Below are 19,808 nucleotides of genomic sequence, written 5' to 3'. Positions count from 1 at the left end.
TGTTAAAGAATGCTGCTGCCTCTGCTGGTGGGGTCAGGTTGTGGGTCACGCACGGTGACTGCAGACTGACAGTGCAGGAACCACAGAGGCAGTAATGTCACCGCGCGGACGCGGAGAGGGCACTGAACCAAAGAGGATGATTCTCCAGCCTGGAAACCTAGTGGAATTTGCCTTTAAATACATCTAGTGGAATGTGCCCTGCCAGATTTCAGACTCACTGGGACTCGTGACCCCTTCATCCTTCCAGCTTCTCCCATTTGCAGTGGGAATATCTGTTCTGGGCCTGTCTCACCTTTGTACTTTGGAAGCAGAGAAATTGCTTGATTGCATAGGTTCAAGTTGGAGAGGAATTTTGCCCCAGGATGAATCACACCTGAGTTCCCCGCCCTGACGCCCCCACACCTTGAACGCTTCAACTGATTAAATGTGGCCCACCCACACAATGACAGGCAATCTGCTTTATTCAAAGTGCAAGAATTTAAATATAAATCCCATTTAGAAAACACCCTCAATGGAAATATCTAGAATCATGTTTGACCATGTAGCTGGCTTTTCTACAATTAACGATCACATTCCCTGTCTCAAGTTTCTTTTAAAAAATAATTTATTTGCTTATTTATTTTTGCCTGCACTGGGTCTTGCTGCTGCATGCAGGCTTTCTCTAGTTGCCGCAAGCAGGGGCTACTCTCTAGTTGCGGTGTGCAGGCTTCTCACTGAGGTGGCTTCTCTTGTTGCAGAGCACGGGCTCTAGAGTGTGGGCTAGGTAGTTGTGGGGCATGGGCTTAGTTGCTCCACAGCATGTGGGATCTTCCCGGATCAGGGATTGAACCCATGTCTCCTGCATTGGCAGGCGGATTCTTTACCACTGAGCCACCAGGGAGGTCCCTCAAATTCCTGAACTTAATCCTATCTGCAAAATTGCCTTTGCCACCTGAGGGAACATTTGTGGTTTCCTAGAATTAGAATATGGATATCTTTGGGGGCCATCATTGAGGCAGTCACACCTAGGAAATGAGGTACTGTTACCACACACCCCTCATTTTACAGAGGTGGGAAGTGAAGGCCCAGAAGGGAGAAGAGAGTCACCCAAGGTCACCCTGTGGGAATGTGACAACATTGGGCAGAGAATATATGCTCAGGTGGGAAAAATGGCTGGTACTCTAGGGTGACCAACCATTCAGATCCATACAGATTGGCCCCAGAGAACTGGGACAACTTGATCCCCCTACCTGGCTCATGGGCATAGTATGGTACGGGGGTAGGCAGAGTTGGTACTCGTTGCTTTGTGACCTCAGGGACTGTCCCTCTCTGGGCAGTCTTTCCTCTCTAGGGTGGGCTCTGTGATGGGCTGCATGGGGGAGATGCAGGCAGAATGGGAGCTCTCAGCAGGACTCTGCCAGGAGATGCCATCGAGGAGAACATGTGTTTGAGGTAGCCCATCTGGCTGCCCTACACCCCCTGTTTTCAAAGTCTAGGCCTTTGGGTCCTCAGACCCATGAGCCCTCTTGAGTGCTCAGGGCAGGAGAGCCCTCCTGATTTTATGCCTGGCATTCCCCTGGGCACTTTACATAAATCATCTCATTTAATCCTTGTATACCCCTTCTGTGGAAGGCTCACTACCTGCACATAGTACCTAAGGAATTGGAGGCACAGAGAGGTTGAGCCACCAGTTCAAGGACACACAGCAACACCACACAGTGACTCCACACACATCTCTGGGTCACCACCACAGTTGCTCTTCCCTACAGGCCTTGGAGCTGAACAACCCCCTTTTGTGACATTCCACCCAAGAGGCATGGCTTCTGACATTTCTACAGTTACAGTCCTGGGCAGAGCCCAGATCATGTGCCCATTTCTGCACACATGGAAACTTACATGACGTGTCTTCTGTGGGGCTGCCAAGCAAGTCCATCCCCGTCTCTTCCGGGAGTGGCCTGCAGACCCAGGTGGGAGTGGACACCAGCCACCAGGCATCACAAGTCCAGCCGCAGAAGCGTGGAGTTCAGACAGAATGATAGCAACAGAATTTGTTTAGTTTTTGGAAATCATTGGGAGAAAATACATCTGTTCATGAGCACAGAAAATCACAAACCATCAGCGCCAGAGGGCTCTCATCAGATCATCTAACAAATATTAAGCCTCCTTTTTAAATACTTTTTTTTTTGATGTGGACCATTTGTTGGGCTTTTTCTTGGTGACTCAGATAGTAAAGAATCAGCCTGCGATGCAAGAGACCTGGGTTCGATCCCTGAGTCAGGAAGATCCCCTGGAGGAGGGCATGGAAACCCACTCCAGTATTCTTGCCTGGAGAATCTCATGGACAGAGGAGCCTGGTAGGTTGCAATCCATGGCGGGGCAAAGAGTCAGACATGACTGAAGCCTCTAACATACACACATATTGAATTTGTTACAATATTGCTCCTTTTTTCCCCCCTAATGTTTGGATTCTTTTTTGCCGCGTATGGGATCTTAGCTCTTCCACTAGGGATGGAACACTTGCCCCCTGCATTGGAAGGTGAACCAGGGAAGTCCCATAAACCTTTTATTTGGATAGTAAAACCTGGGGCCCAGAGAAAAGGAGGGTCCCATCTATATTATATTCGGAATATAAGCAGCATTCTTCATGGGCTGACCCTACAGGGTTTGGCCTCCGATGAGCCGGAAATTGTCCGATAGACACAGCAGACAACTGAGAGAGCTCTCCATGGCCCACGCTGGACAGGCCTGACCAACAAAATATACCATGGAGCACTGGATGGTGATTCAGAGTACAAAATAAAACATCCATGAGTCCATACAGAAGTAAGCAAGCGATTGAATAAATAAACATGGGGAGAAGAGACAAATTTTTCTTGCACAGAAGAATTTCAAATAATGTATGTAAATACTCTATCCCCAAGAAGATGGAGAGTAACTTCTTCTCTGTAAGCATGAGTTGGGCATGGTGACTTCCTTCCAAAGGGGACAGTATGGGAAGAAGGGAGGCGTGACTCTACAGTGGAGACACCTGACCAGCACGACCTCAGCCTGGGGATACAGGTCGAAACCAGCAGGGAAGAGTCATGCTGACAACAGGCACCCCAAGATGATGGATGAGGCGGCCCCTCACCTGTGTCCTCCTCCCCACACCCAGCGCCCCAGTGTCACCATGAGAGAAACACCAGACAAACTCCCACGGAGGGAAGTTCTACAAAATCTCTGACCCCAGTCCTCCTCAAAGTCGTCAAGGGCATCAGCAACAAGGAAAGTCTGTGATGGACTTCCCTGGAGGTCCAATGGTTAAGACTTCGCCTACCAATGCAGGGGGCGAGGGTTCTATCCCTGGTCAGGGGAGCTAAGATCCCACATGCCTCCTGGCCCAGAACTTAAAACAGAAGCCATGTTGCAACAAATTCAATAAAGAATTTTAAAATGGTCTACATCAAAAAAATCTTTTTCTTTTTTGAAGTCTGAGAAACTGTCACAGCCCAGAGAAACCTAAGGAGACATGATGACTAAATGTTACATGGGATCTTGGGTGGGATCCTAGGAAAGAAAAAGAATATTAGGAGAAAATTGCTATGGATATCTCAATAAATTGTGGGCTTTGGTTAATGATGGTGTATCAATACCAGTCTATTAATTGTAAAATAGGTATCAGCCTCCTGTAAGATGTTAATTACAGGAGGTGTGTGTTTGGAAGTTTTCTGTAATATTCTTGCAACTTTTCTGTATCCAACCAGTCCATTCTAGAGGAGATCAATCCTGGGTATTCATTGGAAGGACTGATGCTAAAACTGAAACTCCAATACTTTGGCCACCTCATGCGACGAGTTGACTTACTTGAAAAGACTCTGATGCTGGGAGGGATTGGGGGCGGGAGGGGACAGGGACGACAGAGAATGAGATGGATGGATGGCATCACCAACTCGATGGACACGAGTTTGAGTGAACTCCGGGAGCTGGTGATGGACAGGGAGGCCTGGTGTGCTATGATTCATGGGGTCGCAAAGAGTCGGACACGACTGAGCGACTGAACTGAACTGAACTGAAAGCTACTAAAAAGTAAAATTTTAAAAAGAGAAAGGCAGCCAGCTATGCATCTGTGCCCCTCTAACTGGTGGAGCACGAATTTGCAAAATAAGACCTGCTTTTCCTGGCAATGCCCAGGCTGTTTTTTGGACCACAGCTCACACTGCCTGATCCTGACCCACGTGCTCCGGCTCCTTTGCTCCCCAGGGAAATACTCAGGCAGAAGGGTTTGCAGAGCGCACAGGGCCGTCAGGGGCTCCAGCTGCAGGGCCTGCTGACTCAGGGAGGCATTGCAGCGGTAATTCATCTCTACAGCTCAGCAGTGCCAACTCAGCTAAACAGGGAACTGTTTTGATGGAGAAGGACAGTAGGGCGTTTTTTCTTTTCTTTTCGAATTGTGGTGCTGCAGAAAACTCTTGAATCCCTTGTCAATCCTAAAGGAAATCAACCCTGAATATTCATTGGAAGGACTGATGCTGAAGCTGAAGCTCCAATACTTCGGCCACCTGACGCGAAGAGCTGGCGCATTGGAAAAGATCCTGGTGCTGGGAAAGATTGAGGGCAAGAGGAGGAGGGGACAACAGAGGAGGAGACGGTTGGATGGCATCACCAACTCAATGGACATAACCTTGAGCAAACTCTGGGAGATAGTGAGGGACAGCCTGGTGTGCTGCAGTCCATGGGGTTGCAAAGAGTCAGACACGACTTAGTGGCTGAACAACAAGGACACATTTATTCTGTCGCCTCTGTTCTTCGTAGGGCATGAGCTGGCACCCTCTGCAGGGTGGAATCTAACCATGCTTCTTCCTCCACGCCCTTCCCCCACCCCACCCACCTTCCTCCCATTCACCATCCTTTGAATGTTCTTTGAGTAACCACTGTCTTCCAGGAGTATTGGTGGGTCTTGGAGGTAAAGGATGAACTGGGTGACGCCCTGCTCTCATGGAGGTCAAAAGTCAAAACTAAGCAGAGGTGCAAAGGAAATGAAGACACATATCTATGCAAAAGCTCGTACTCCAATGCTTACAGCAGCGTGATCACCCTGGAGACAACCCAAATGTCTGTCAAGTGATGAATGGATAAACAAAACATGGTCCATCCACAGACTGGAATATTATTCAGCTTCGATAAGGAGAGAAGCCCTGACACTGGCTACCATGGGGAGGCACCCTGAGAACAGGATGCTCGGTGAGAGAAGCCAATGCAGAAGGACACGCAGGGTGTGATTCCATTTATATGAGACATTGAAAACAGGCAAATCCACAGACACAGAGAGTGGGTTTGTGGTTGCCAGGGAAATGGGGAGTGACTGCTAATGGGAATGGTTTCATTTTGGGGTGATGGAATGTTTTAGAACTAAATAGAGTTGATGGTGGCACAACAGATGAGTTGTGCATTTAAGATGGCTATTTTTATATTATGGAAATTTCACCTCCATTTAAAAAAGCAAAAAACAAGGTTCAGATTGAGTCAGAAGGTTTTAAAGAGGCATCTTTCTTTCAGGTTGAGATAAGACATCTCCCATGCCTGTTTCATGTACACGTTGCTCTGTACCTCTGGTCTGCAGGTGACACCCATGCTCTGAACATGGGGAGGGCAGCTGGCAATTCACGAATATGTCCAGGGTTCTGGAGGACAGGAGACACACAGCCTACTTGCAAGGTCACCCGAAATTGTGCTCCCAAACTGCAGACTGGCAGCTGATGAACCACCGCTAGCTCTGTCCTGCCCACACAGCATTTCACAACATTTTAAACTCGCTGTCAAATCAGAGATGAGACACCAAAAGTCTAGATTTCAGTCTTTTCTTGAATCAGGTCTGCCTTCCTTGTATGGTAACCACCGCCAGGAACTGACTGTCCACCACCCCTGCTCACCTGGATGCTGGGATTTCCTTCTAGTTCCTTTTCTCATTGACTCTGCCTTCCCTGCACCCGTCAGTTTGAGGCTGAAGTCCTGTTGTGCTACAATCAGCTAGAACCATCATTTACCCCACGGCAGGACACTCCCTGTGTTGAAATGTTGACATCTTGTTGAAACGCATCATCTTATTTGCTCCTCACAGCATCCCTATGAGGCAGGGTGAAGCCCGTTTCACAGAGGAAGAAACCAAGGTTAAACCAGGGAGAGCAGGGAGGGCTGAACCGCTCATACCGGCTGCGCTGAGTCCAGTCACTGCCCACTACTGCCCCCTTGTGCCCAGTCTGCACATGTGCACCAGCCCCTCAGGTCCACAGTGCTGCAGCTTTCAAGGCCAAGTGTTGTTCAGCTGCTAAGTTGCATCTGACTCTTTGTGACCTTATGGGCTGCAGCACGCCAGGCTTCCCTGTCCTTCACAAACTCCCGGAGCTTGCCCAAACTCATGTCCATTGAGTCAGTGATGCCATCCAACCATCTCACCTTCTGTTGCCTTCTTCTCTTCCTGCCTTCAATCTTTCCCAGCATCAGGGTCTTTTCCAATGAGTCAGATCTTCACGTCATAGGGCCAGAGTACTGGGGTTAATTCCCCAAGCATCAGAAAGATCTCAGCTTCTGCAGACCTGAAACCCCTTCACAAGCTCCAAGTGGATCCAGATAGCTCCATGTAGCACCTGCTTTCTGTTTGTGTTGGGAAACCCATGTGAAAAGTGGGGTCCCCCAACTCTACCAGGTGTACTGTGTGGCTTTATCCTTCTGGCGTGGGTTGGCTTGCATCCGCTCAAAATGTAACTCAGGTCTGAACTCCCAGTACCTAGGAATGTGACCTATTTGGACTAGTTGCAGACGTCGTTAAGATGAAGTCATACGAGACTCACTGGTGGGCTCATAAGAAGAGGGAAGTTTGGACACACACACAGAGGAGAGGGCCATGGGAAGACGGAGGCAGATGCAAGATCAGAACTACAATGAGGTACCACCTCACACTGGTCCGAATGGCCATCATCAAAAAGTCTGCAGACAATGCATGCTGGAGAAGGTGTGGAGGAAAGGGAACCCTCCTACACTGTTGGTGGGAATGTAAATTGGTGCAGTCACTATGAGAACAGTATGGAAATTCCTTCAAAAACTAAAAATAGAGTCAGCCTATGATCCAGCAATCCCACTCCTGGGCATATATCCAGAGAAAAACAAAATTTGAAAAGATATAAACACCCTTATGTTCACTGCAGCACTATTTACAATGGCTAAGACATGGAAGCAACCTAAATGGTCGCTGATGGATGAATGGATAAAAGAGATGTGGGACATACAGACCATGGAATATTATAGCCATAAAAAAGAACAAAATAATGCCATTCGCAGCAATAAGGACATACCGTGAGGTTGTCATACTGAGTGAAGTAAGTCAGACAGAGAAAGACAAGTATCATGACATTACTTATATGTGGAATCTAAAGAAATGGTACAAATGAACTTATCTACCAAACAGAAAGAGTTACAGACGTAGAAAATAAGCTTATGGTTACCGGAGGGTAAGTGGAGGATAAACAGGAAGATTAAGACGGACATATACATGCTTTGTTGTTGTTCAGTCACTGAGGCAAGTCTGCCTTTTGTGACTCCATGGACTGCAGCATGCCAGGCCTCCCTGTCCCTCACTATCTCCTGGGGTTTGCCCAAGTTCATGTCCATTGAACCAGTGATGCTATCCAACCTTACGCACCACTATACATAAAACAGATAACTAATAAGGACCCATTGTGTAGCATAGTGAACTCTACTTGGTACTCTGTAATGACCTACACGGGAACAGAATCTAAAAAGAGTGGATACACGTATATGTATATAACCGACTCACGTTGCTAAACCAACACAATGTTGGAAACCAACTACATGCCAAAAAATTTAAAAAAACTAAAAAATAAAACACAAGCTTAAAAAAAAAGATGGAGGCAAGGAGTGATGCATCCACAAGCCAAAGAACATCAAGGATGGCCAACCACCACCCGAAGCAGAGAGGCAGCGAGGGTCCTTCCCTAGCGCCTTCAGAGGGAGCACGGCCCTGCTGACACCTTGATTTTGGATGTTTAGCCTCCAGAACTGTGAGAGAAAATGTCTCTTGTTTTAAGCCAGCTTGTGGTACTTTGTTAAAGCACTATCCAAATTTCCCTCCTGGGCATTTCTTCTGGACATGACGTCTGTGAGCTCTCCAACCTGACACCTGTGATCTAAGCAGGCTCTCTTACATACTGCAGTCCCTACCATGTGAAGGTCCTTTCTGTCCCAATGCCTTTTCACGTCCTGCTCCCGCTGACTAGAGGGGCCACTTCCTGCTTTCTTTGCCCAGTGAAATTACTTAGCCTTTGAGGCTGGGTCTTCTGTCCTCCAGAAGACCCTATCTGAACCTGACCTCCACCTCACCCCTGCATTCTGCCTCTTCCTCTCTTGCTTTGGTGAGTCACAGGCCTGGCCCTGGAAGAAGCAGCCCTCAGCAAGGCTCTGTTGAAGGAAAGATTGAGTCAGGGCACATTTTGCAAGTGGCAGGGAAAGGCCAAAATCAAGAAATACCTGTCACTCAGAATCAGCTGATATTGCAATAGTTCTGGCTGCAGAGGTGGCCCCTAGACCTAGTTCTACCCTCAGGTCCTAGACTCTGTCTTAATATTACTCATAATGTGAAAGAAAGGAATTCGGAATAAACTTTGGGCCCCAGGACCATTGAATATGCCTCCTGCTTCCCAAGTGGCTTCCCAGGTGGCTCAGTAGTGAAAGAATCTGCCTGCCAATGCAGGAGACACAGGTTTGATCCCTGGGTTGGGAAGATCGCCGGAAAAGGGAATGGCAACCCACTCCAGTATTGTTGCCTGGGAAATCCCATGGACTGAGGAGCCTGGCAGATTACAGTCCATGGGGTCACAAAGAGTCGGACACGACTGAGCACTGCTTCCCAAACAGTGCTCCACGGCTTCCATGGCCTTCAGATTGGCCATGCTGCCTCAGTCTCCCCTCCAGGGCTTCCCAGCCTCTGCCTGATCCACAGCCACCTCTGGTGCAGGGTAACAGCAAAAACTCTTTCTGAGAATTAAGCAGGTTTTCTGAGGCTCACAGCTGGACTAGCAGCTCCAGGGCTTATAAAAGGACACTTGCAAACCTAAGTCGAGGGAACTGTGGAGAGGCCTTCAAAAATTATAGGCAACTTTGGTGGTTTCAGACACTCAGATAAATCTACCCTTCTCTGCACTTTCTGATACCTTTTTCCATTCATCTTGTTCTGGTCTCCCCCAGCACCATCACCTCTTGGCTGGATCAGAAAGCCTTGTCGGGGTACTTCCCTGGTGGTCCAGTGGCCAATACTCCACACTCCCAATGCAGGAGGCCTGTGTTCGATCCCTGGTCAGGGAACTAGATCCCACATGCTGCAACTACAGATCCAGCCACAACTAAGACCTGGCAAGGTAAAGAAATATTTTTAAAAAAGAAAGCCTGGGATTGTGAGCAGAATCACAGACCTCCCAGCTCTCACTCCCCATCCCCCACCTCACCCCCGCCAGTCACGCTGGCTCAGCGGATGCAAACAGGATGTTCTGGGCCTAACTGTGTTCTCTCAATGCCCAGTATGACTGTGTTTGCAGACAGGGTCTTTAGGAAGCAATTGAGATTGAAGGAGGTCAAAAGTGTGTAGCCCTGGGACCTCTCTGGTGGTCCAGTGGTTGGGAAGCCACCCTTCCACTGCAGGAAGTAGGGGTTCGATCCCTGGTTGGGGAACCAAGATCCCACATGAGCAGTCAAAAAAAAAAAAAAAAGTGTGGGGCCCTGATCCCTTAGGACTGTGGCCTTACAAGAGGAGGGAGAGCCACGAGAAAGCTCTCTCTCCACCACTGAGAAGAGAGAAAGCACCATGTCACAAGAAGCCAGGAAGAGAGCCCTCACCAGAAGCCAGCCCTGCTGGCACCATGATCTCAGACACCCAGCCTCCAGAGCTGTGCGAGAATAAACACCTGCTGTTGAAGCCGCCCCATGTGCCGTATTCTGCTGTGACAGCCCAGCATCGCTGGAGTTCAGGAAAGAGAAACACTGGAGCGGGTGGGGGGACAGTGGACGCTCAGGGCGCCCCATCACTTCCTGCCCTAAACCCATGGATCCTGCCTGACAGTTTTTAGGACTGCTGAGCTGGACAACACGAAATCACTGCTGTGTGTGTGTTGAGCTAGGAGAGGGAGCACGCTTGGCCTACCCTGTGCAGGGATGGGTACATATAGTCAGAGACTGAGCATAGGTAGATAGACAGATGACAGACAGACAGACACCAAGAGGGACAGAGAGAGGAGGCGAAGAGAGAACAGTAAAGGAAGCATCAGTAAAACCTTAAGAGTCAGCAAATCTGGGTAAAAGTTCACAGATATTCCTTACACCATTCTTATAATTTTTATTTTCTAAGCTTGGGCATATGTTGGAATAAAAAGTTACAGGGAGAGGGATAAATCGGGAGATTGAGAGTGACTTATACGTACTGTGTGCTCAGTCGCTTCAGTCGTGTCCGACTCTTTGTGACCCCATGGACTGTAGCCCACCAGGCTTCTCTGGTTCATGGGATTCTCCAGACAAGAATACTGCAGTGGGTTACCATGCCCTTCCCCGAGGGATCTTCCCAACCCAGGGACTGAATCCGTGTTGCCTGCATTGCAGGCAGATTTTTTTTTTTTTTTTTGCCACTGAGTCACTGGGAAAGCCCATACACACTCCCATATATAAAATAAATAACTAATAAGGACCTACTGTATAGCACAGGGAACTCTCTTCAATGCTCTGTAATGACCTATATGGGAATAGAATTTATAAAAAGAGTGAATATATGTATACACATAACTGACTCACTTTGCTGCCCAGCAGATACTAACACAACATTCTTAATCAACTATCTGCTGTTGTTCAGTTGCTAAGTCATGTTTGACTCTTTGCGATCCCATGAACTGCTTCATGCCAGGCTTCCCTGTCCTTCACTATCCTCCAGAGTTTGCTCAAACTCATGTCCATTGAGTCAATGATGCCATCCAACCATTTCATCCTCTGCTGGTTGGCATCACTGACCATACTCCAATAAAGGAAAGGGAAAAAAATTACAAACACAATGAAGAGCTCGGATGCTGCAAGACTTAGCACAGCCCCCCGAAAAAAAAATTTACAAATAAAACCCACAGGCTGAGACACCTAATCCTGTACCCACCTCCTTAGCTATGAGATGCCAGCCAAACCCTTCCCCACCTAGGTCCTCAGTTTCCCCATCCAACTTTCCTTCAGTCCCTCAAACTGCTTCCACTGGCCCCAGGGCCTTTGCACATGCTGCTCTCTTTGCTTGATTGTTAGTCTCAGCCTCTTTTCCCTATTCCCCCCTCATCATCCTTCATAGCTCAAGGTCAGCTCCTCCTCTAACCTCCCCAACCCAGTCAGACCCCACCCAGGCTTGCTCCAGGTACCAAGAACTCAGCTTCAATTTTCCATTGGCCGGTGAGGTTATAAGGGACTGCCTGTCTCTGCCCTAGTCTTCCAGCACCCCATGAGAGCAGCTCTCCTGTTTGCCAGGTATCCCCAGAGTCTCACCCACGGCCTGGCAGAGTTGGTGCACATCGCTAGAATGAATGGATGGGCAAAGGAGGCAGTGAATGGGTCATCTCCAGGCAGCCCTCAGCTACAGTCCATGGGAATCTGCAGAAGTTCGGAAAGACACCGCAGAAAACAGGAACAGTTTGCACGCCCGGACACACCCGGGGGAAGCTGGGAGAGGCCCCAGGAAGGGATCGCTGTGCTGGAAGGAATAGAATCAGGGGTTGTCGGACTCACACAGAGATGCCTATGTTGGGCTGCATCTGGACGCTGTGAGCTTTACTCACTCCTCCGGGAATGAGTAGGACAGTGCCTCAAGGAAGGCATGTTCCTGACCCGGGGCTGCACAGCCAGCCACTATCCTGTGAACACTGAACCACTGAATGGGGGAGAGGAGCCCTCTGCAGCTGGGGAAACTCACTTGAAATTCACACATGCAGCTGCAGTCAGCCCCACTTTGTCTCAAGGAGGCTTGGGAGAGGAGAGTCTCTTTTATGGGGGGGTGGGGGATGGGTAAAAGGAACCAGAGTGAAGGAGATACACGCTGATAACAATGATGCTGGGACTTCCCTGGGGGTGATGAGGACCTCGCCTCCCAATGCAGGGGCTGAGGGTTCAATCCCTGTGGTTGGGGAGCTAGACTCCCACTGGCCTTATAATCAAAAAACCAAAACATAAAACAGAAGTAATATTGTAACAAATTCAATACAGACTTTAAAATGGTCCATACCAAAGAAAACTTAAAAAAAAAAGAAGAATGATGAGACTTCCCTCGTGGTCCACTGGTTACGACTCTGAGCTTCCACTGCAGGGGGTGTGTGGTTGGGGGATCTAAGATCCCGTCTACTTCTGAGGTGCAGTCAAAAGATAAATACATAAAAAAGAAGGAAAAGAAAAATGATGCTGCAGGCAGCATCAAATTCTCAAACTACTTTGTGAGCCAGGAATGATTGTCCCCATTCTACAGGTAGGAAAACTGAGGCACAAAGAGCTGTCCGAGGTGGCCACACAAGCCCAATCAGAGAACTGGAGTCTGAACCCACTGGCATCTGGTTCCACAGCTTGCGGCATCTTGTTTCCGCTGTGTCACTTGAAATAAAACTACAGTGAGCAAGGTGAGTTTTGTGGTGTCATCAGAGAATTTTTTTTTAATGTCCAGGAAGGTTTGGAGTTTGCCGCCTGGGGAGGCGGGGTTGAATCAGAAGGTTTTTGAAGTCTGGACCTGGGAACGCTTTGGTCTCAGTTGAGGTCAGAGTTCATGGGACCACAGGGTGAGAGATGCTGAGACTGGTTGGAGATGTTTCTAAACTCCCAGAGTGCTTCGTGCTGGAAGGAACCCACTGAGATCACCCCATCTAATTCCACCTTTTCCGTGGGACAAAACAGACCTTCCACAATGAGGGACGGCTCCTCAAGGTGGCCGGCTCTTGCCCACTCTGGGGCATTTCTAACCATGGGAGGAGCCCCTGCCAAAACTTTTGTACACATTGCTATATTTAAAATGGAAAACCAACAAGGACTTACTGTATAGCACAGGCAACGCTGCTCAATGTTATGTAGCAGCCTGGATGGGAGGGGAGTTGGGGGGAAAATGGATACATGAATATGTACAGAGTCCCTCCACTGTTCACCTGAAACTGTCACAACACTGTTAATCAGTTATACCGCAATAAAAAAAAAAGTTAGCAAAATGATCTTTAATTCACCCAAACTGCCAGGTATCATGAGATCCCTTTCCATTTAAAAATTATTTTATTTTTTGGCCAAACCACACAGCATGTGGGATCTTAGTTCCCTGACCAGGGATCAAACCTGCATTCCCTTCATTGGAAGTGCAGAGTCTTAACCACTGGACTACCAGGAAGTCCCATGAAACCCCTTTCTATACATCCAGGCAACAGTGCTCCTTGTATTGAGTTGAAGAGAAAGACTTTCTCAGGGGAACATAGAACAAAGAACATTCTAACAGTGAATGAATAGGAGCTTGACTCGTATGAAGTTGCCATCTCCTTCTCAAACTAAGTCTTCCTGAAGACAATGGTACTGGGCAGACAAAAGATTCTTGGTTATTCTGATGTGGGGCATCTATTGCTTTAAGAACCACAAGGGGGACTTCCCTAGTGGTCCAGTGGCTAAGACTCTGAGCTCCCAATGCAGGCGGCCTAGGTTCGCTCCCTGGTCAGGGAACTAGATCCCACATGATGCAACTAAGGGTTTAAATGCCACAACTAAAAATCCTGCATGCCTAAACTAAGACCCGGGGCAGCTAAATAAATAAATACAATAAATATTTTAAAAAAGAAGAAGATGAACCACAAGGATTTGGGTGAAAAGGACTAGGCTGCCAAGAAGCCCAAAATTCTCAAATGAGGGGGTGATGCCCTCAACATCACGGCTTCTCCTGGGACACGTTGACAGGAAGCTCTAGACCTCCCCCATCAGCCTGTTCTGCTTTTGAAAGGATGGGCATATAAACTGCACGTATGGGGCCATTTGAGTCCAAAGAGCCTAGATTAGACTCAAACCTTTCATGCCTGTCCCTCAGCCTAGTTCCGCCCTCAGCACCCTCACCCACTGAGACTTTCTGGAGCTGGAACTCCTACCCAAGTTTTCTTTTCCAGGGTGAATGTGCCTAGTCTTGTTGACCTTCCTTCCCAGATGGTTATGGAACTAACTCTTGGGCATCATCTCGCTGGGATAAACTCCTTGCATAAAGTGGGAGGGAGGGACTTCTCTGGCAATACAGAGGTTAAGAATCTGTCCTACAATGTTGGGGACATGGGTTCGATCCTTGGTCGAGGAACTTAGATCCCACATGCCTTGGGGTAACCAAGTCCACGTGCCACAACTAGAGAGTCTGTGTGCTGAAGCTAAGACTCCATGCAGCCAACTAAATAAATAAACATTTTTTAAAAAGTGGGAAGGAGGGACTTCCCTAGTGGTTCAGTGGTTAAGAATCCACATTGCAGTGCAAGGGACGTAGGTTTGATCCATGGTTGGGGAACTAAGATCCTGCAAGCCATGCAGCATGGCCAAGAAAAAAAGTGTGGGAAGGAGATGAGCAGTTGAATCAAGGGGAGCCTGTGCTGATGATACTTTCTCTTACTTAACGCCTTGCTGGAGGAGAAAACAGAGACAAGTCCCTAAGCCACACATGGCTCCCTTCTTAAGATTTTCATTCCTGCTAATGACGGTCATCCATTCACCCATATCTACTGAGCACCAACTCTATGCCTGTGATCACACCAAAGGCCCCTGCTCTCATGGGATCCATCGTGGAGAACAGATCGTAAACAAGTGTATGGGATAGTCAGCATATTAGACTGCATGAGTCTCCTGTGGCTGAGGTAACAAACTGTTCCAAATTTAGTGACTTCCAACAGCACAGATGTGTTCTCTTATGAATCTAGACACCAGAAGTAAGTCTGAAATCAGTTTCATGGGGCTGGTTTTTCCTGGCGAAGCCAGCGCTGCATCCCTGACCAAGTGGTCTCTTCATCCCATGACTCCAAGTTGTTACTGTCACCATCACAGCTCCTACACCTGTAGACAAACCTTCCTTTTTCTTTTTGGACTGTGCCTTGAGGCATGTAGGATCTTACTTCCCCAACCAGGGATTGAACCTGCATTCCCTTCGCTGGAAGCTCGGGGTCTTAACCATTGGATAGCCGGGGAAGTCGCCTGCCATCCTCTTATACGAGGGGCCCTCAAACTCTGGGATCTAATGCTTAACGATCTGAGGTGGAGCTGCTGCAATAATAATAGAAATAAAGTGCACAATAAATGTCATGCACTTGAATCATCCTGAAACCATTGCCTCGCCCCCACCCCAGGTCTGTGGGAAAACTGCCTTCCATGAAACTGGTCCCTGGTGCCAAACAGGTTGGGGGCCAATGTCTTATACAGAATCCTGTGATTACAATGAGGACCTCCCCCAACAATCCAGGATTGTCATCTCCCCATTTTGAGATCCTTGACTCAATCATATTTGCAAAGTGCCTTTTGCCACATTAACGAACATTCTCCAGGGAGGGATTAGGACATGGATATCTTGGGAGGGCTGTTATTTAGGAAGGAAACAATTTAAGAACTGGGGGAGGTGGGTAATGAAAGGGCTAGGAGGTCCTCTCTAAGAAGGTGGCCAGTGGGCAGATCTGAAGGAGGTAGGGGAGGCAGGTGTCTGGGGAAGAGCATTGCTGGCAGAGGGAACAGCCAGTGCAAAGTCAGATCAGAGCCAGCCCAGCACAGAAGGAACAGGAAGGGAGCAGCAGGGGCTGGAGGGCACGAAGGACGGAGAGTGGCAGGACCAAGTGGAGGCTGAAACCCAGATTTGTCAAGGAATGAACATTTGACCCAGCGATTTTAAGCAGGGATATGAGACAGTCCATCTGGCTGCTGCAGGTAAAAACACACTATTACCTGGATTCTTGGGGACCCAGGTAAGAAGATTTTAACAGCCCATGAAAGTGTCAGTTGCTCAGTCATGTCCACCTCTTTGCAAACCCCCTGGACTGTAGCCTACCAGGCTCCTCAGTCCATGGAATTATCCAGACAAGAATACTGGAGTGGTTAGCCATTTCCTACTCCAGGGGATCTTCCCGATCCAGGAATCAAACCCAGGTCTCCTGCACTGCAGTCAGATTCTTTACCATCTGAGCCACCTGCTGCTGCTGAGTCGCCTCAGTCATGTCCGACTGTGTGAGACCCCATAGACAGAAGCCCACCAGGCTCCGCCGTCCCTGAGATTCTCCAGGCAAGAACACTGAAGTGGGTCACCATTTCCTTCTCCAATGCATGAAAGTGAAAAAGGAAAGTGAAGTCGCTCAGTCGTGTCTGACTCTTCATGATCCCCTGGACTGTAGCCTACCAGGCTCCTCAGTCCATGGAATTCTCCAGACAAGAATACTGGAGTAGTTAGCCATTTCCTACTCCAGGGGATCTTCCCGATCCAGGAATCGAACCTGGGTCTCCTACACTGCAGGCAGATTCTTTACCATCTGAGCCACCAGGGAAGCCCAATAGTCCATAAGATGGTTTTCTTCATAGAAGAATGTTTAGAATTCTTACAAGAGTGTGGGAATGGGAGCTATTTTAGCACTTAGGCAGAGGTGGGCGGGGAGAGGTGGGAAATCCATCTTAAGTCAGCAAATACCAATTATGAACTTGGCTGGGTCAACTGGGGTGTCTGTACCACACCTGGGAGAAGTGTCGGGCCAAGCCACTCCCTCCACAGCTGACATGCAGACCGGGGGAGCCGTACCTGGGCAGAGCTTCGTCCTGCCATTCTTCCTTCACGTCCATGTTCTCCATCCGGAGTGTGGCTTCGGTGGTTCCCATGAGAGCTGGGAAGAGGTGCTGACTTGAAGTAGGGGTGAATCCTGGAGGAGAGCCGTGGATGGAGGGTTTACTAGACAATCATCCAAATGACAATTCCCCACCCATGCACAGAACTTCAGAAATCCATCTGCAAAGAGCACTTGGGTCTGTCATCTTACTGAATCACTGCCTGGACCCATGAGGCTTCTCCATGTCACAGGTGAGAAAGCAGACATAGAAAGCTGAAAATCCATGTGTGTGGGTCAGGAATTTGAACCCAAAGGAGGGGCTGAGCCTCCAGTTATAAACTGCCTCCCAGTGAAGCTCTGAAATCCACCCTCCCCATGGTTCATCCGCCCTCCCTGACCTTGGACTTCACCTAGGAAGCCATAAATGCAATTAAAGTCATTTATACTAAAGTGCTAATGACTGATATAATTAAGTTTCCTTGCCGGGGTTGACATTCAGACAGGACATGGTTAACCCCAAACCACCTCTATCTGCTCTGGCCCACCTCCCCTGATCTGCTACTCCCATGCCCCCAAGAAGAAGCAAGTCCTGACAACCTGACCCAAGGACTAAAAAAGACAGTGAGAAAGTGCCTGGGATTGGAAATCAGGATCGTAATTTCTCGCTAACCACGTTGTGAGGAACCCACTGGGGGCAGGCCTGGGGTGGGGTTAGAGCTCTAGATGGTGGCTCAGTGCTGGGCTGTCTGGGAGCGTGGTCAGAACTGCTGAGTGAGACTGAACTTGGGGCATGAACATGAACCTACCCTGGGGCATGGCAGACTTCCCCTGCCTCAGTTTTCCTGTCTATCAATGGAAGACTGGATCCAGAAATGACCTCTAACATCCCTTTAGGAATTACACCCAAGATCTTATGACTCAATGAATAGCACAGGTTCTGTGCTTTTAAGCCAGTGGCTCTCAGTTGGGGGTGATGCTGCCTCTCCCCTCACCAGTCACTTGGTAATGTTTGGAGGCATGTTTTTAGTTGTCACAGGGCCAGGGGTGGGGGGCGCTACTGACATCAAGTTGGTGGAGAACAGTGATGCTGCTCAAAGCTTTACAGTGTCCAGGATGGTCCCCCCTTAATCAAAAATGATCTGGCCCCAAACGGCCCTAGAGCTGATTAAGTTGTCATCTTCACTTGCCAGCCCCTAAGGTCCTGCGTCCAGCCCTCCCTCCTCCCCCACGCCGCAGCTGCCTCTCTAAAGCTGGTGGGTGGCTCTCTGTTTGGGTGTGTCTTCCAAAGCCCCTAGCTGGACGGAAACCCCTGTGGAGGGTGGGTCTGCCTTTGGGACTGGGGCTCAGAGGGAGCAGGGTGAGGGCCAGGTAGGAGAGAGGGGGTGTCTGAAAGGTGACCCTCTCCCATTCGGTGAGAGTTTCTCACTCGATTTTGTCACTGCCCTGGATGTCGTCACTCATTCATGGAGGAGGGACAGTAAGACGCAGTACGGAAGGAGGGGGGGCGGGGGGAGAAGAGAGATCTCTTCCTGATGCTATGGGCAACCCGCCACCCAGAACCTTACCGCAAGGGAAAGTTCGCGTCAGTAGAAATTCATTTTCTTTATGAAGGGAGTGGTCTTTGCGTCTGTCTTCCTTCTCCTGAGCAGAGTGTGGCCTCAGCCCCCCGAAAAGGGCCACCCCCCTACCCCACCCACAGCCGAGCCTGGAGCCTCACATGTCTGCCCCACGATCCTCTAAATGCCGGGATGTGGGTGGGTCCCGCCGGGCCCCGGACACTCCCGCCCCACTTCACATTCAAGGACCATCGAATAAGGAGGCAGCGAGCGGAAGCTGAGAAGCGGTCCTTTCTGCCGTGGTGCTGAATTATCAGCCCCTCGCATACAAGCTCAGACACAGGAGGCGGCATCTCTTGTCTGTTACCATCTCCCTTTCTCCCCACCCCATAGGCAAGCCTTTACGTGCACTTCTGTCAAATCCTTTTTCCAAATCCGCTCACGGCGTTATAAATAGGAAACGCACAGAGTTGGGACTTGTACATTTTGGTCTCGCAGGAAGCGTCCCAGAGAGGGGCTGAGGGTTTGAGCCGCCTAATCTCACAGCACAGCCTGGAAATGGTGCAATCCTCTGCCTTCCAGGTGAACGGTGGGCACGCGAGGTGAACCTTGTGGGTGTGTATGCGTGTGCGCGCGCGCGCGCGGCGGATGGTTTTCTCCGCGTGGGGAAAAAATGGAGGTGTTGCCATTCCAAGAATCGCCAAGTACCCCGGCTCTCCGCTCCCACCCGCCCATCTGCCAGAAGCCGGGTTTGCAGCCCCAGAAACGGGGGATGATCTTCCTCAACAGGGCGGGGAGAAAGTGGACTCACCTCCGTGCGAGTACCCGCTGCCTCCGCGGCCTCTCCCGGGTGATCGCAAACAAAGACGAGCCCCGGGCGCCTGCAGAGCGCGGTCCCCGGGCCTTCAGAGCATCCGAGGAAGATGCGCTCAGGGCGAACTCTGCATCCAAGGAAGGTCACCCAGAGCAACGCGGCGGGCCAGGGATGGTGGGGCGGCGGGCGGGGAAGGCTTGCAGTCAGCGGTCGGCTCCCCCTTGCTCGGCCGCGGCTGCGTCTCGGGTCATCGTTGTCTCAGCTTGTGCCTCCCGAGGTATTTTCTTCTCACCAGCTCGTAGCTGGCAGAGGCTCGGCTTCCTTTAAGACAGTCAATTATGCTGCTTTTGTGTGCAGGGTGGGTGGGTGGGGGCAGGGCTGACCAAAAAGCACAGCCCCCTGGCAGAATCGGTGCTCTCCATTGGCTGAGAGAGCAGTGCTAAGAGCCTCACTGGGGGCAGAAGCGGAAATGATTCCCGATGGCGCATCACAGATTTAAAAACAAAAACAAGGAACAAATAAATAAATAAAAGGCAGCGATGGCCTCATTCCTTGGAATATGAGAGAAAGAATAATAACCTCCTGGACCCACTTCGTGGGTCCCTCAGCTGACCACTTCCT

The 19,808-nt window shown here is 49.5% G+C and overlaps 1 protein-coding gene across 1 annotated transcript in view; it reads right to left on the bottom strand.

Annotated features, from left to right (window-relative positions):
* ATCAY (ATCAY kinesin light chain interacting caytaxin) overlaps positions 1-16,884 on the bottom strand; it is a 35,407-nt gene extending 18,523 nt beyond the window's left edge. Inside the window, exons 1-2 of the mRNA XM_055431432.2 lie at positions 16,793-16,884; positions 1,876-1,934 (exon numbers count right to left, since the gene is read on the bottom strand). Coding sequence (XP_055287407.1) covers positions 1,876-1,934; positions 16,793-16,869 — 136 coding nt within the window. The 5' untranslated portion in view covers positions 16,870-16,884. The remainder of the gene's footprint in view (positions 1-1,875; positions 1,935-16,792) is intronic.
* Between the last annotated feature and the right edge of the window lie 2,924 nt (positions 16,885-19,808).

This window comes from Moschus berezovskii, chromosome 8, assembly GCF_049115385.1.
Source record: "Moschus berezovskii isolate FMDL1 chromosome 8, NW_MosBer_1.0, whole genome shotgun sequence".
Taxonomy (NCBI): Eukaryota; Metazoa; Chordata; class Mammalia; order Artiodactyla; family Moschidae; genus Moschus; species Moschus berezovskii.
Note: the sequence above shows the minus strand (reverse complement) of the source record. Positions and strands in the feature narration are given on the sequence as shown.